At 40.1% G+C, this 17,559-nt stretch overlaps 1 protein-coding gene across 12 annotated transcripts in view; it reads right to left on the reverse strand.

Annotated features, from left to right (window-relative positions):
- ROBO1 (roundabout guidance receptor 1) overlaps positions 1–17,559 on the reverse strand; it is a 1,110,926-nt gene that overhangs the window by 405,074 nt on the left and 688,293 nt on the right. For 4 of the 12 annotated variants that reach the window (XM_017539937.2, XM_017539975.2, XM_017539946.2 and 1 more), the window contains exon 1: positions 10,005–11,309. The exons of 7 other annotated variants lie outside the window; for them this stretch is intronic. In XM_017539937.2, coding sequence (XP_017395426.1) covers positions 10,005–10,059 — 55 coding nt within the window. In that variant the 5' untranslated portion in view covers positions 10,060–11,309. Of the gene's footprint in view, positions 1–10,004; positions 11,310–17,559 lie in introns of those variants that run through there. One more of the 12 variants, XM_037742585.1, reaches the window with a different exon arrangement.

Here is a 17,559-nt window from a genome sequence, read left to right on the forward strand (position 1 = left end):
AAAGGCAGGAACACAGCTCATTGCATCCTCAACCTCCTGGGCTCATCCTCCCGGCTCAGCTTCCCAAGTAGCTGAGACTACAAGCAAGTGTCACCAAGCCACACTGTTTTTTGTTTGTTTGTTTTTTCTGTAGCATCTCACTATATTGCCCAGGCTGGTCTCATACTTCTGGGCTTAAGCAATCCTCCCACTTCAACCTCCCAAAGTGCTAGGATTATAGGTATGAGCCACTGCACTCAGCCCTGAACGTGTGTGTGTGTGTGTGTGTGTAGATTATATATATATATATACATATATATATATGCATATATATATATATATATGTATATATATATATTTTTTTGAGACAGAGATCTCACTGTTGTGCTGTTGTCACCCGAGCTGCAGTGCAATGATGTGTTCTTGGCTCACTGCAACCTCCACCTCCCAGGTTCCAGTAATCTCCTGCCTTAGCCTCCCAAGAAGTTGAGATTATAGGTGTCCTCTACCATGCCCAGCGAATTTTTGTTTTTGTTTTTGTTTTTGTTGTTTTTTTTTTAAGTACAAACAGAGTTTCACCATGTTGGTCAGGCTGGTCTTGAACTCCTGGTCTCAGGTGATCCGCCCACCTGGAGCTCCCAAAGTGCTGGGATTACAGGCGTGAGACACCACACCAGCCTGGCCTGAAGCATATTTTAAGACGGTGTAAAAATCTTAATAAGAACCAAGTCTCAAATAAGGGAAGGCTTTAGATATGATACTGTTTTGATTAGTGGCATAGAGTAAGAAACTGGGGAAAGCTTCAATCTTCATTTAAGTCTTACGTAAAATCCCAAACCTATGGAAATAGATGAAAATAAATATACAATCCCATCCACATATTTGGAAATAACTTTGGAAGACCAACTGAATTCAACTGAGAAAAACTACCTAAGAAATTATACAACAGCCATAGCCAGAAACACATATTTAAAACAGTAAGAAAAGCAAAAGAATGGTATTCCTAAAGCCAACTGCATTACTTCTGAAAGAGTATTGATTACGGTGCTGTTTTTGATAGCTTTACAGACTCATACAGCTTTCATTGGCAGGGATTATGTGAACCAATGCTGAATTATTTCTTTGTTTTCTGTAAAACTTGTCATTGGAGACAAATACACCTTTAAAATAATACTAATCACAGATTCTAACTGAGCTTTTGCTTAATATGTTTTATTATCAATAACATCACCATTTATTATCGAAAGCAAAAAAATGAAAATTAAACAATTAGTTTCTTATAGAGGTTAGATAACAGTGATTCTACTTTCTCTATAAGGACAAACCTACTCACACAATTGAGTTATTATAAAAAACAGTTGGTACTTATTATTTCAGTTTTATTCCACAAACTGAATAGGACTGAAAAAACCATGTTATAAGGCTGGACTTATGTTTCTTTTTTCTAGGGTGTGTAATACCAGGGTATACTCCCTTTTGTGGGTTATCATGTGACAAAGAGAAGAATGCAACAGAAAGTAAAAGGTAACATAAAAATTGAATATCTAGGCCAGGCACAGGGGCTCATGCCTATAATCCCAGCACTTTGGGAGGCTGAGGTGGGAACCTGAGGTCAAGAGTTGGAGACCAGCCTGGCCAACATGGTAAAACCTCGTCTCTACTAAAAGCAGAAAGAAAAAATTAGCTGGGCGTGGTGGCGCGCACCTGTAGTCCCAGCTACTCGGGGAGGCTGAGGCAGGAGAGCCACTTGAACCTAGGAGGCGAAGGTTACAGTAAACCAAGATTGTGCCACTGTACTCCAGCCCGGGCGACAGAAGAAGACTCCATCTCAAAAAATGATAATAATCTAAAATCTAAAAAGGAAATAAAACAGGTTGGCAGCATGATAGAGTTCCCTCCCAAAAAAAGCATCTAAATATGTTCTAAACATTTTACACTGTTTCATCTACATTCATTATCTTTAAGGGAATAGTATAGTGTGCTTGTAGAATTGTGAAAAGCAAGGATTCTGGGATGAAACAGGCTAGTTTCAAGTCCTCACTCTACTACATTGACTGGCCATATTTAAGGAGCTTAACTTTTTGAACCTCATTTTTCATATTGACAGACAGGGCTAATAACACATTCATTTCTAATGTGATTGTTTTAAGTATTAAATAAGATAAGGCATGTTAGCACTTTGCCAGGCAGATAAAAACACTCTATAACTTAGGCATTATCAGTATTACCATTATTATTAAAGATATTATTGATTCCTAGTGTTTCAGGTTCAGTGTATACAACTGGGCCTATGCAATTGCATCAATCATCATTTAATAAGTCAATTGAGTTTCTCATCATGTAAATATATATATCTATTTATCTATATATGCAGACTACTAAAAAGCAATGAGCTCTTAAGATTCAATGATCCATGATAGGAGAAAAGATCAAATGACACAATGAGTTTCTTTTTCTTTCTCATCATACTGAATTTAAATCAAAGCTGTCTTTATGATGATTGTGTTCAGTCTGAATTCATGGAGATTATTAGCAATGATCTTGACAGTGACTACTCCTCCTATTTGCATACATATCCAAATAAAAGCTTTATGTCTCTTCTATTTTGCTTCTACAGATTTAGAGTTTGAAAATATATTACTAAATTCATTAATTTAAGCAAGTAGTAGTTCTCCCAGATTGCTAGGAAATTTTCACTTCTCTTCAGATACAAGGGAAATAAACTGATGAGTTTTATTTTCCACAGCCTGTACAAGCCGTTTACTTTAGTCAGACAACTTGCTAATGGAATGGTCTGGAGATACTGAAATTACTCCCCAAACCAAGCAACTAAAGAAGTTTAAAGCTACCCAGAGGTGTGTAGTTAATATATACAAAGGTACTCTAACTCACTTTGTTATATGAGCCAGGACCATTTTAGTGAAGTTTCAGGGTGATAAAGACTTCCTTCTCAATAAATCCTAAGTATACAAAATCAGCTTTAGAGCTTTGCAACTAAAAAGTATTAATTTTCTTTTATAGGAAAGGGATTGCAGATAGATACATTTCTTAAGCCAAATTAAAAGTCCATCATTAGTGAATAAAGAAAATCACACAGTAAGCAAGAAAATATAATAGCAGGCAAGATAAGTTGGAGATAAAATTATGAGACTTAGTGTGTCTTATTAGCACTATGCTGCCAAATGATATTGAAACAGACATTTGCGACCTGATTCATTCATTTTTTGGCTTCATTTTCTTTTCTTACTTTACCTGAAATTGCTAATAACAAAAACGGGCCCCAGTCACATTAGTGCAGAGAAGCTAAAATGTGGCCTTTGTTTCCTCTTCTACCAAAGCTGGTGTTATATTTTTTTTCCACAATGGTGCATAAATTATGACCATACCTAACATGCCCCAAAGACTTTTACGTCATATGAACACTATCTTGTTATGCTCATTGAAATTTTAGGTTAAAGCAAGATACAACATATACCTGAAATGGCTTTTCAAGTACTTACGAGTCACATGTAACACATTTTTTTACTCTTTAACTTTCTATACAAACTGGGCATATAAACTGTGTTTCAAGCAGAACACTGCAAATAATCTTAGAGAAGAGCTTTGAGGACTCCACACTCCTTTCATGACTAACTGTGGACAAGCTGTCCTCAGCTCTTGGTCCTGTACAGATGAGTTGAATTTAGACATACTTTGAACTTGATACTTTCTGAAATCTAACCAAGGGCATCTTGGGAAAGTGTAACTGTGAGCTGCTATTGCCAGACAACCTTAAAAATATGTTTCCTTGTAAACCCTGCTCTACTTAACTAAAAGACTAACATGATTTTAAAAATAGATCCCCAAAATACTGTATTATCAGGAACCAAAACCGACTATTTCCTATATACTGCATACAAAGCAATCACTTGACACAAAAAGACTACATTCCCACTTAACACAGAACCACCCTGCTCTGTTGACATTTGCTTGTATCCTTTGATGGTGCTTTTAACGCTTCATTTAAGTGTCAAACTAGGTGACAAGCATTAAGCCCAGATAGACTATTTAGTCTCAAACTTGTGACCTTAGAACATTTTCTACAATTGCTTACCTTCTATCCACTTTCCTCAAAAAAATAAAATGAATTAATTCAATAAAATAAACAGAATATTCTTTTCCGGCTCTAAGCCATGGACAGCTGTGAACGACACAGAGGTACTTCTCTCCTTGAATAAAGTCAGAAAGATATGCACAGTCATGCTGTTCAAAATATTATTTTATGTGTGGAACAACACTGTCATAAGATGTTTGGAAGCCAAGTAAAATCACAGAAGTAAGAGGATTTGAGCAGCCTGTTTTGGCTGAAGGGAAATGAGGCTGAGCTCTCCCATGAAGCAAGCAACATGACACCTTTTGGTGTTAGAAATAGCCTTTAGGATGGTTAAAAAGGAGACTGGAAAAAGCAAAGAAGTGGAGATCAAAGCTATCTCCCTGTACACTAGAGATCATCTTTTTTTTTTCTTCCTCTTCTTCAACAGCAAAATTGAAGGAAGGCGCTAAAGTGGAGGGAGAAGGGGAAAGGAAATCATGCTAATCCAGAATTGTAAAGAAAGGAGGTAGCCTTTTGATCTCCACAGGATGGCAACTTTATTGGCTATGCATAAGCAGTTTCCAACCAGCTGATCAACCAGGTATTAAGGCTCAACCCTTCCATGATCAGTAACCATGAAGTGAGTTATCTGTGAGCAGCAGTCAAGCAGAAGGCTCATCTACTAAATAATCACCAGCCCATACTCAACCAGAACCTAAGAGCAACCACAGGGGAAATGATTGTCTCTCCACAGGCTCTTCTGTGAGGAGTACCAATTATTTGCCTTGGGATTCAGAGCAGAGCAAAATCTTCCCTCAAGTGTGCAAGAAGGACAATGCCATTCATTTTCCAAAATACAACTTGGAACCCATGTGCATCTGCATCACCAGCAGACAATGTTTTGAATTACATTCAGTCTCCTCTTTTGAGCATGCCAGAAAATGCAGACATAATCAAGGCTGAATATGAATTGGTTAGATGTAAAGAATTGACTGTTTTGCCTGGTGATATAAAAATTAGAGCCCATTTTCTTAATGACAGGAAGAATAATGTCTTCCTTCCAAATTCTCAAGTGTTCAAACCACAGTCTTGTTTAAGTGGATTTTTTGACACAAGTTTTAAAATAAAAAAATGATTGAACCATAATCTTTCTTATTTAAATTCTTCATTTCTCTCTTTCAACTACAAAAGCACACAGTAGTAAGAGTTTTAGAGGCTGCTTGGTTCAAATCCCTGCTGAACCACATCCCCTAACTTCTCCATGATATAGTTTCCACAACTATGAAATCAGGGTACAGTAATAACTTAGAAATAACAGCTTATATGTCATGGAATTTTTATGAGCATTCAATAAGATAATGGTGAGTGTTCAGTAAGTGATAGTCCTCGCTTCATAGGAAAAGTAGTCATTGTCATAAAGTTTCTTACTGTACCTAGAGTTTGAATCCATCTCATCTTTTAATTATTTTCTTCTTTCGCTTTACTGGTTTCCTTTAAATAAAAGTGTAACGATATAGAAGGTAACTACTTGGTGTATCAGTCTTCAATATACATTGATAAGACGCAATATACATTGAGGCAGTCAATATTCTAAAGTCTTATCATGGGTAGCTTAAAAAAAATTATTCTGTTGATTTGCCCGAGAGTTAAACATGCTTCAAATTTTTTTTCTGTTTTAAAAATGCAAACTATCTAGTTATTTATATAGTTGCTGAATTTAAGAGTATATACACTTAAATCATATTTTCGGAAATCCACTTTTGGGCTGGACATGCTGGCTCACACCTGTAATCTCAGCACTTTGGGAGGCCAAAGCAGGCAGAAGCCCTGAGGTCAGGAGTTTGAGACCAGCCTGGCCACCAGTGCAAAACCCCCTCTGTACTACTAAACATACAAAAATTAGGCTGGCATGGTGGTGGGCACCTGTAGTCTCAATGACTCAAGAGGCTGAGACAGAAGAATCGTCCGAACCCGGGAGGCAGAGGTTGCAGTGGGCCGAGACCACACCACTGCATTGCAGCCTTGGCGACAGAGCAAGACAGTTTCAAAAAAAGAAAAAGAAATTCCCTTTTTGGATTGGCTTCATGTGCTGTGCCTGGTCAGAGGGCGCATTCACACTTGGCGGCTCCACTTCCACTCTACCCCTGCCTATGTTTTAAAACCAGCTTAATTCTAGACCCTTATTTCTACCACACATCTTCAGACTTCTGCTTTTGGTTTCTTTCTTTCTTTTCATTTTTGATGTCTTTCTTTCATGTAGTCTATAGATTACCTTAGGCCTAATTTTAAATTGAATGATAACTTTGCTTTCCTTCTGTTTTCCTACATGAAATCGAGTTCGCAGGACAGTTTACATTTTTGTTTTAAAAATTAAACCTTTTTTTTAAAGCCAGAAATTATCCTAAGTATCACCTTAACATATTTTATTAACACAGATGATAATAAATATTCAACCACTTAATAGTCTTCACTGAGAAGCTGTTATCCTGTTTCCTTCCCATTGCATTCCTGTTGCCCAGTTATTTTAAATTATAGATATCAAGTCAATGTAAAATTGAAAAATAAATGGTCATGGTTAGTCTGCAATTTAGTATTTTGCATCACTTTAAATTACATAAGAATGTTTCAATTGTTGTAGCAAAGACTAAGAAAAAACTTCAGGTAAACTTTCTGTTCTAAGACCTTTAACCATAAGTGTCTTATGCATTAGAATGCCCGTTATCAAGAAACAAAAATATTTTAAGAGATATCACAGTATTCAGGTATGTATATTTAAAAGCCAGAAAGGTTACAAAGGAACTAGCAGAATGCATTGGAACTACACAACACTCTTACTAGAAAGAAAGATGGAGGGAGGGAAAGAGGAAGAGAAACCAGAGATCAGACAATTGGCTCAAACAGTGAAACTTATCTAAAAATATTCCTCTTCCCAAGAGAAAACACGCCTCCCCCCAAAAAAAGGCAAGAAAAAGACAGCACCCGTAAACTTCCATTTATTTGAAATTCAAATCTCATCCTAAGTTTGAACTGAAATCCAAATACTTTTTCACTTAAAAGCAGGTTTTAGCAAATGGATTTGAGAAGAGTAAGTCTATGAAGGAAAAAATGTTTAGAATCAGATCCTGAGAGATCACATGGATTTTTTTCAGGGCTAACTCTTATGCATCCTCCCACCCCACAAACCCACCAGAAGTCTCTCTGTCCATAGAAAAGGCAGATAGACCAACGAATTAAAGGAATATACCTGAAAAATGAATTTCTGAAGGAATAACTACTTTTTCAAAAATCTTAGTTTCATTGAATGAAAAGTTATTGTTGTAGCATCAAGTTAATAGATAAAAGGCTATAAGAAGTGAACACACTTAAGCACAATACTTAGTACTAACTATGCCATCAACATACCAAAATGGAGTTGATAATCTGTTTGAAGAAAGCTGTTAGACTTTTTTAAGTTGGCAGCCAGTTAAAAAAGGAAGGAAAGAAAAAAGAAAAAAAGAACTGACAACCAATAGATGCTTTTACAGGTTAAATCTTGTTGAAGGTAAGTTATCCCCTCACTACACTTAGATTTATTTAAGCTCACCACATTTCTCTTAAATACACTCCATTAACAAGTGATAGGCTGTGATCTTACGCTCAAGGCAAGACATGAAACACAATCTTTCAAGAACTTCATTCATTCTCTGACCAGGTGTCTTGAACACACCCAGGTTACTAGTTACTTGAGTTCTGTGAAGTTTTATTCAAATGAACAGTGTTGCTTTATAACAGAATAGTGTCATGAAATCACCCTAGCTACTCAATAGTTTGGCCTCCCAAGTTCAGATTCACAGCATGAGTGAAAGTTATGAGGAATAAAAAGCTTCAGGTTATGTCTGAGGGAGCACTTTAAAAGAAGCTTTTGTCCTGAAAAGTGGCAAAGTAGACAGGCTCACCAATAGGAAAAACTTAGGTTTATAAAAATCATCAATGACTTAAAAGGAAAATTAAATTAGAAACATGAAGCTAGAAATCAGTGTAGCTCTAACATTATAATTGTCTCAAATCTATTCAAATTACAATCCTCAGATACTAATTACTAATCAAATGATAAATCTAATAGGACAGTACATTCCCAGATAATTCTCCAAGTGAAGACAGAATTTGCAAGTTGACACCACCAGCTTTCAGTGATACCCTATTAATGTGACCCTATCTTTAATCTACAGCCATGATAAAACGTTCCAACATATACAAACTCAACTCAAACAGTGACTAATGACCATTAATCCCCCTATCTTCAGTAATCTGCTCCTGCAGTCATTTATCACAATGACACTTCACTTTACACATATGAATAAACTTTAACCAGAAAGGTGAATCAACAAAAATCTCAAAGGTATCTGAAGCTGTAAATTAAACTAGGGAGAGACACAGCCAGGAGAGGCAAACAGGGAGATTCGATTTTAATGTTTTTGATTTGCATCCATGGCTAGGGGTGGGGTATTGGAAGGACTATTCAATCACTCAGATATGCATACTAAGGAAAAATAAGGCATTACAGAAGGAGAAGCTGGGAGTGGCGAATAACAACCCCAAGGAGTTAGCCTACTCATCCATCCACTGTGACATAGATGAGATATCCCAGGTTGAAACTTCAGTTTCTGTTTTCTTTAAAGGACTAACAATTTATTGTTTAAATTTACTTTAGTTGCAAATCTTCCTTATAACTTCCAGTCAGCAAGCATAATTCATAGGCTAAAATTCCGTCAGGGGTTTACTCGCTACCATTTAGCTGACTGTGAGTATGTGGTGTTTTCCCCCCTTTTCTTATTCTCTTAACCATCTGCCTTAAGTAAAATCCCTGGTCAAAACATAAATGATAATCATAAACCACAAAAGCTCAAACAAACCCCTAAAAACGTTTCATAATTGTGCAAACTGAGTGACTCTTACCGATAAGCCCTGATGCAACTTGAAGCTAAGTATACGAACGTTTCTATAAAAATTCCCTGAGGTGCCGTGTGTGTGTGTGTGTGTGTGTGTGTGTGTGTGTGTGTGTGTGTGTTTTAAAGCCTGAAATCGGATCCGTGATTGAAACCAGAATCTACAAAAAGGAAAGAAACAAAAGTTGAATCGTGGCTCAGTTCACCCATAGTAAAAAAAGTTTCTTAGGGAGGGTAAGAAAACTATTTACAAGTGTAGATCCAGTGTGTACTCTTATGTCAGGAGGGTCCCGTTTCAGCATCCTTCCAACACTTCATATGGTGTTTCAGTGTTATTTCATTAATCCTAAACATCCCAAATTCAGCTGTTTTCTTTCGCCAATGAGAATTCCCAGGCAAAGTGTCCCCTTTCCGATGCTAGCAACTGCCTGTTTTCCTTCCAAACCCAGCGAGGCAGTGACTATTTTATATCCTATGTTAGGAAGGAGTTATTTCATGAAGCTTCTTCAGAATCAAATTTAATTACAGACTTTGGTTACATAAAACAACTACTAATAACCCCTTGTGCTCGGAAGAGGAGGGGCAAATTGGAGGACCAGTTTCAGGAATTCTGGCAAGCCTGTGGGCCACAAGCTCCCGGGGTGCACGCTTCCCTCCCCAAGAAAGCAATATTTCAGCGCATCCTGGGGGCCCTAGCTCACTGCCAACCGCTGCCTCCTCCCACCCTGCTGCTTAGACCTGCGTTTGCCCAGAGTAATCTGGGCGTGCCCTAAACTTGGCAAAAGGCCGAGGTCTGCAAAGAGTCTTGAGGAGGTTCGGGGGTGGAGGGGAGGTTTTGGGAAGTGGGGAAAAAGAGACAGCCCCAAATGTGAACTAGGAACATTTTCGCCCAAAAGTCTTGGAGGAATCGAGCTGCTCCGGCCTTAGGAGGGAGGGGTAGCCAAAATGCAATTCTGGGTTTGATTTTGAAAAGTGGAGTGGGGGAGAGCAGAGAGGATCAAGGGTGAAGAAAGAAGACGCGGAGTTACCTGAACAGAGACATATTAATCCAAACAGGTAAAAGTGAGCAGGCTCCGCAATCATTGTCCTCGGGTGGATCCTGCATACAGTCTCATGCCAAGAGGAGTGAGTAGAAATATGTCCCCAAATGTATGAAGCCACACACCACACACACCCCGCACAAAGGCTTAATATAAGCAACGTGGGTCAATTAGCCAGGAGTTTTCGGGGCAATTACTTGTCAACCTTTCCGGACGCTTGTCAGTATCTCAGAGCCTTTTGCAGAGGAAGAATTCCAAGGTTGGTCTTCTCCGGCCCCAGGATTTCCGAGGAGGCTCAGACACTTTGAAGAACCATCCAAAGCGAACAACAAAGAGCCGAAGCAGAAGCGCAGTAGTGCCGTTTCCTGCCTCCACAGTCTAGCTGAGCCTCCCGGCGTGCGCCCCACAATGTGCGCCCGAGCGCCGCTGCGAGGGCAGGCGCGGCGGCGGCAAAGTTGGGGTGTGAGAGCGGATCGGGGAGGGCCAAAAAGTGCTTCTCCGTCTCCAGGCGAGCCCAGTCAGCGGCGGGCCACCCGCGGCGGCGGCGAGAGCAGCCAAAGTAGCAGCAGCAGCTCCGGAGGACGGGCTCGGGGTGCCGGGAGTGCGGCTGGGTGACTCCGCGCGCAGGGGGCGAGCGAGGGGGCGGTGCGGCGACAGCGGCTGCCTGGGCGGGCCCTTGTTCCCATCACTTGGGGGATGCGGAGGGTACTGGGGACAGCAGCAGGACCGCGGACACTCGCACGTCTTCCGGGCGCCCCCAGCCCCGCGCGGCGCCCAACATCGCCCCGGCCCCTCGCCCTCTGGGGCGCGCGCAGGCACCCCCAAACTACTCCGAAGCCCAAACTTCCTGGGGGTAGCTGCTTGCACCCCAGGCTAGTGGAAGCGGTAAAGAGGCAGCTGCCGGCTCTCCCCGGGGTGGCAGAGAAGCGCAGGGAGGATGCTGCCGCGGGTGGGAGGGACGGCCGCCGCGGCTCACCCGAGATCCTCCGGGAGCAGCCGCGTCTGAAGTTTCTGCTCTCACGCCGCCTCCTCTCCGGCTCAACTGCTTGTGGGTTTCCCCCACAGCCCCCGCGGCTCCCAGTTTCCTCCCTCTCCTCCCCGGCCGGAGAATACTTAAAGGGGCCGCGTGGTCCTTTCCGCGCGTCTCGACATTACAGGCGCTGGTCAGGCAAGTTCTGCTCCTCAATATTTCCACCCACAAGCCAGGGGTGCCCAACTGCGCCCTCAGGTGAGAATCCAATTGCTCAGAATCGGAAATCCAGGCGAATGAGAACCAGTCTTGTTTCTGTCGCCACCCCCAGCTCCCCTGCACCTTTCTCCAAATGGAACCTCCCAGCCAAAGACTTCAAAAATCCTCCTGGTCCAACTTAACCTCTTCCTTGCCGCTTCCAGGGATTGGAATAAACTCCTAAATAACTCTGCTCTCACTTCTCCCCATTCCCATTAAAAAAATAAATTAATTAACGTTGAGTAACATGCCTTTAGTATACAGGAGGTAAACAGAGAACATATTGGGCATTCTGTGACAACCATCCTTTTCTTTTAAGTTGAAGTTGTTGAAGCTCTTGTAGGAAAGATAGCCAAATCATAAGGCACAGGGTCGGGCCTTGGGATCATTTCGTTATGTTTCATTTGAGACCCTCTCTTTCAATTTCTTAGACTGCACACATTAGAAAGCTAACAATGGGGAGGTAATTTTAAAGAGAGAGAGAGAGAAAATGCAAAAGCGTTTGCAGTTATGAGAAGCTAGTCAGCATTTCAAAACCAACAGGCATAGGCTTTCACACCCAGTAGACCAGCCCTGAAATCCCAACCCACCAGTTATTACCTCTGTGCCCAGGTCTGTTTTCTCTTCTCTGTTTCTATTCTTGAGATATTTTACTCCATTAATAAAAAAAAAAAAAAAATACGCAAAGCAAAACAAACCTGACACAACTGACAGGCATTCATTCATTGACTCAGTCATTTTTCTTTCTTTCTATCAAGTAAGGCATAGTCACCAGGTGCTGTGGCTAACACTTGTAATCCCAGCACTTTGGGAGGCTGAGACGGGCGGATCAACCTAAGGTCAGGAGTTCAAGACCAGCCTGACAAATATGGTGAAACCCCGTCTCTACTAAAAATACAAAAATTAGCCGGGCGTGGTGGCGTTCCCCTGTAGCCCCAGCTACTCGGGAGGCTGAGACAGGAGAATTGCTTGAGGTGGAGGTTGCAGTGAGCCAAGATCACTGCCACTGCACACCAGCCTGAACAACAAAGCAAGACTCCATCTCAAAAAAACAAACAACAAAAAAAGGCACAGTATGTAAAATACCTAACATGCTGAATGCTGAATAAATGGCAGAATTATTATCTACAGAGTTGTGTACCATAACTTCAAAAAAATGATTTCGTATCTAGCAGTATATATAAGAAGCTGCTTTCAGTGGCTGCCTCTGAAACAGAGAACTGCACAGTGGCTAGGGCAGAGAAGGAGGACTTGCTCTTTTCTAGGTAATGTTGTGCTTCTCCATTTATTTTCAGGTGAGCACATTTATTACCTAATGGAAGATAAAAATTTTAAAGCAAATTTGGTTGCTGCTGGCACAACCAATGACTTTAGAGCAACATTTTGTGAAAACTCTGGTTAACAGCACATATCTTTGAAAGTGAAAGATAGTTTAATACTGAGAAAACTGACTATAAATTCAGTAAACAGGCTGAACATAAGAATTCAAAGACTCCAACCAAAATCTTTTCAGCAGTAAAAATATGAATGGGCAGTCAAAGCTGAAAAGCAAACATCAATTTGGTCTTGTGAAAGGATATTTAGTGAGAAACATAGAATATATCTCCTTTTCTTGGAAAAAAAAAAAGTACTTTTAAGATAAGCTTACCTAATAATAGCAAATAAATAAATACTAAAGTGTGCTACTTAAAAGAAAGAGAGCAAGAGGGAGAGAAAATTCAAATCCACATATCATTTTAGTGCATGTTAAATAAAGATGTCAAACTTTCACTTAGTGATGGGGGTATACTTTTAAATATAATGAAGAATATGTATAAGGATCCCTATTGCATTGTTTCCCAAAGTAGATCTCCTGGTCTCTAGAAGTTTGCTTATATCTCTGAAGATCTCTTGCCATTTATCTCATTGAATGCAAACCATGTTAATACCACCTTATATTTCTCAACTTCAGTAAATACCACCCACCCGTCCTCTCTCTTCCACCCCTAGAGATGATATTACCTAGGAGAGTCAGCAGTAAGTTTCCTCAAGGAACTAACTTTTGTTCAGCCCCTGATGAAGACCAACATCACCAACTCATTTGTGTTAGTCCTTTCTGTCCATTATATCAGTAAAGATGGCACATAAAGACAAGAACTTGTATTCAGAAGGCATTACGGATCTACGAGAAGTGAAACTCAATGTACCTGAAAACTTTTGTATCTACTTCCTTTTTCTCACTATTACCCATGGAAACAAACACTTACTGAACATTATCTATGTGCAAGAAACAGTAAAGTGTGCTGTAGGGACAAGATGCAAATATCATCCCTTTCATCAGGCTTTTAGCACTCCTACTGTGAGGACCTACACGAAAGAGAACAGGCTCCAGAGTGGAATCTATCTGAAAAAATAAAAACAAAGTGCCACTGGGGTTAAATGACATCCCAGTACATTCCTAGAGATGGATGGATCATAGCAACTTGTCACCTTTTCACTTTTGCTCCTGAACTTTAAGTTACCTAGAAGAATGCATGAAATGCTCAATGTCTCTCTGAGTGCCTGTCCAAGTGTGAGCATATACATGTGGATAGGGAATGGACTCACATCAGATTTTCAGGCAACTCTGACATGTACAAGAGAAACTTGACTCATTTCAGTTTGGGTGGGAGACACAGCGCAAGGTAAGGAGAACGTAGTTTAACTTGTACTTGGTAACCCTATTCTGATCACTATGATCTGAATGAAGGGTGGGTTCTAAATTTCCATTTAGAGAATTCTCATCTCATTTGGAGCCTATGAAATTCGGGATCCCCAAAATGTAGGATCTGCCCTGAGAATATTGAAGAAGCCTGAAAATAATACATTCCAGTAGGCCCGTGAAGAAGGGCTTTTTGACAGTCAAAATTCTATGGCAGTCATGATCTCTTGTGTTGCTCCGGTCTGATTATACCTTTCATGGAGCTAGCCACAGGAACTCAGGAAATAACAGCACACCTAGGGTCTCTTCAGGGATTGCAGATACCACTTATTCAGATGAGTAGCAGTGAAATAGAGTTTCTACGGTGAGTGGAATACAAACCAAAACATCTCTCTTGCCTTCTTAGCAAAAAGCCTTAGATTCAGACTGAGGCTGGGATGCAAGCCACAAGTTCCAGCAAATCTGGTGAGAAGCTGTGTGACACATGCAGTGCACACCAAGCCTGTACTGAATACTCCAAGATCCCATCCATCAGAGTACAACAGTTAGTTTAGCAATTCTTACATGGAATTGCTGAATAATCTGTGCCATCTTTGGTATTTAAATTGATGAACTAAGATGAATGTTTGAATAATTGAATACTTGAATATTTTCCTAAGTTTGGATTCATAAGAAAAGTCTCATCTCAGAAAGCAAGCTAAAGTAATCCTAATAAAAGGAGAGTAAATGGAGATTTGTTGGAACATCTACTGTGTTTCAAGAAACCAGGCCTATTTAGTTTTAACTTTGCTGATGAAGCTCCATATGATAGTTTCAAATGTACATAAGGTGCATTTTAACAGTATTACTTTTGTATATTTGCTTCTCTGCTACTTAAATCAGGTAATTATGTGTTCCAAACCAAAAGTCATAGGAAGGAGAGATTCCCAGGGTTATTCATCTTCACTTACTTAAAGACTTCAGGCCTTGTCAATGGGGCCTAAATATACACACACACACACACACACACACACACACACACACACACACACACACATATATGTGTATATATATATATATATATANGGCCTAAATATACACACACACACACACACACACACACACACACACACACACACACACACATATATGTGTATATATATATATATATATATACACACACACATATATATATGTGTGTATATATATATATACACATATATATATGTGTGTGTGTATATATATATATTAGATGGAGTCTTGCAGTGTTGTCGGGGCTGGAGCATAGTGGCGTGATCTCAGATCACTGCAACCTTCGCCTCCCAGGTCCACGCGATTCCCCTTGCCTCAGCTTCCTAGCTAGCTGAGATTAAAGGCACCGCCACCAGGCCCAGCTACTTTTTTTCCCCTGTGTTTTTAGTAAAGACATAGTTTCACTATGTTGGTCAGGCTGGTCTCAAACTCCTGACCTCGTGATCCACCTGCCTCAGCCTTCCAAAGTGCTGGGATTACAGGCCTGAGCCACTGTGCCCAGCTGGGGCCAATAACACAGCATTGTGAAGACATTGTAAAGGACCATCATCCCCTTGGTCCCACCAGATGATGTACTCCAGCCTTGCTATTGCTCTATAAGGCTCATTTAAAAATATAAATTATGAGATACTGAACTTTGCTGTGGAATGACTGTGCTGCATTTGTCTTTTAGCATCTCAGCATCTCACGCACATTGTAGATGTTCTAAAACTAGGTGCTATCCTACTAAGTACTTTTGATAGAGCCTAGGACCTTACATATTAGCAACACTGGATCTGGCTAGAATTTACACTTTTATGTTAAGAGGGGGTGAGCTTTTGAAGATAAAGGAGAGGATACAGAAAAGTGGCACTAATTATGGGCACTGTTTGGGGTCCCTTACAAACATTATCTAATCTCTCACCACAGGCAAGTGAGGTGATGTTATTACCTCACTTTAGAGATGATGTTGAGATTACATAATTAACTCAAAGTTAAGAGGCTCAGTAGCCAGGGAATTTATGTTTGAACAGAGTTTGTTTTGAACTGAAGCACTTAAAGAAACAAAAATGAGTTCCATGGTAGGAAAGACTTGGGAGACTTAGGATTCAACACATTTAAGGATTTTCCAAAGCCTTTAATCTGCAGATAAGAATTGTGAGTCCCTAAGGGAGGATATTTATGAGAAATCTTGTCTCTTTAATAAACATTGTTCAGTTTATAGCATTTGACTATTGTGGTACTATCTCTAATACCCAATACCCTACACCTGAAAATTAAGATCTTCAGCTTTCCTGACTAAACTGCATATGATGGTTACTTGGCAGTAAACTTATTTGTGTTAAAATGAGCAATGCAGTATTCCTTACTGGAAAAGACCATACATTTAAGTAACTGCACTTCCAAGACTTTCTTCATAGAGCAGCCAGAGGGATCTTGTTAAATCTGAGACAGATTATGCCTCTTCTCTGCTCAAAACCCTCCAGTGGTTTTCCTGCCTCACTTTAAGTGAGAGCTCATATCTTTCCAGAAGTCTACAATGCCTAACATGAGCTAGCCCCGCATGCTTTCCTGACATCGCCTCCCCCTACATTTACCTGCTTTTTTCTCACTTTGTTCTAACCCAGTGACTTCTATGCTGTTTCTAGAATGAATCAGCCAGCCTCCCGCCTCAAGGATTTTACACATGCTCTATGTGGAGTACTCACCTCCATAAACCTGTGAACTTGCACACTCCCTTCTCTCAGGTTTTTATACCATCAAACTTCGGAGAGACTTTTTCTGTCTGGGTACTGTAAAACCACATTCTCACACAACGCTTCCCATATCCCTTCTATTTGTTTAGTTTAGTTTTTGTTTTTCCTATAAAGCACTTATTCACGTCTAGGATACTACGTTTTTTTTTTTTTTAATTTTGTTGCTGCAAACTTCCTTTTAGAATAAGGCCAGGGATTCTTGATTATTTTATTTACTTGTGTAGTCCCAGCATCCAAAACCGTACGTGGCACTGAGTAGGCACTCAGATGTTTGTTGAATGAATGAATGAGTTTTATCTCACTGTTAATATATATTTTTTAAAAAATGCTTCCTATTAACTATTTCTATAGTTCTAAAATTCATTTTCTCTAATATATAGTTCAACAACTTATCTACATTAACAGAGAACTAACAGTGAATATCACTCATGGAGCTCATGCTTTAGTGGACGTTAGTAACTTCAGAATCAAAGTTCTGACTAAATAAGCATGCACTTATTTAGGTCAGGTTATTTGGGACCAAAGAAATTGGGAGCATTGACTGAGTTAAAGGATATAACATTCACAAGAAGCAAACCTTAAGATTGACTTTTCATAAATGAGAAAACTGAAGCTTAAAAAAAACAGATTTGGCTGGGCTCAGTGGCTCAAGCCTGTAATCCCAGCACTTTGGGAGGCCGAGGTGGGCGGATCACGAGGTCAAGAGATCAAGACCATCCTGGCCAACATGGTGAAACCCAGACTCTACGAAAAATACAAAAATTAGCTGGGCGTGGTGGTGCACACCTGTAGTCCCAGCTACTTAGGGGGCTGAGGCAGGAGAATTGCTTGAACCTGGGAGGCCGAGGTTGCAGTGAGCCAAGATTGTGCCACTGCACTCCAGCCTGC

The sequence above is a fragment of the Cebus imitator genome, unplaced genomic scaffold, assembly GCF_001604975.1.
Source record: "Cebus imitator isolate Cc_AM_T3 unplaced genomic scaffold, Cebus_imitator-1.0 Scaffold7, whole genome shotgun sequence".
In the NCBI taxonomy this organism is placed as follows: Eukaryota; Metazoa; Chordata; class Mammalia; order Primates; family Cebidae; genus Cebus; species Cebus imitator.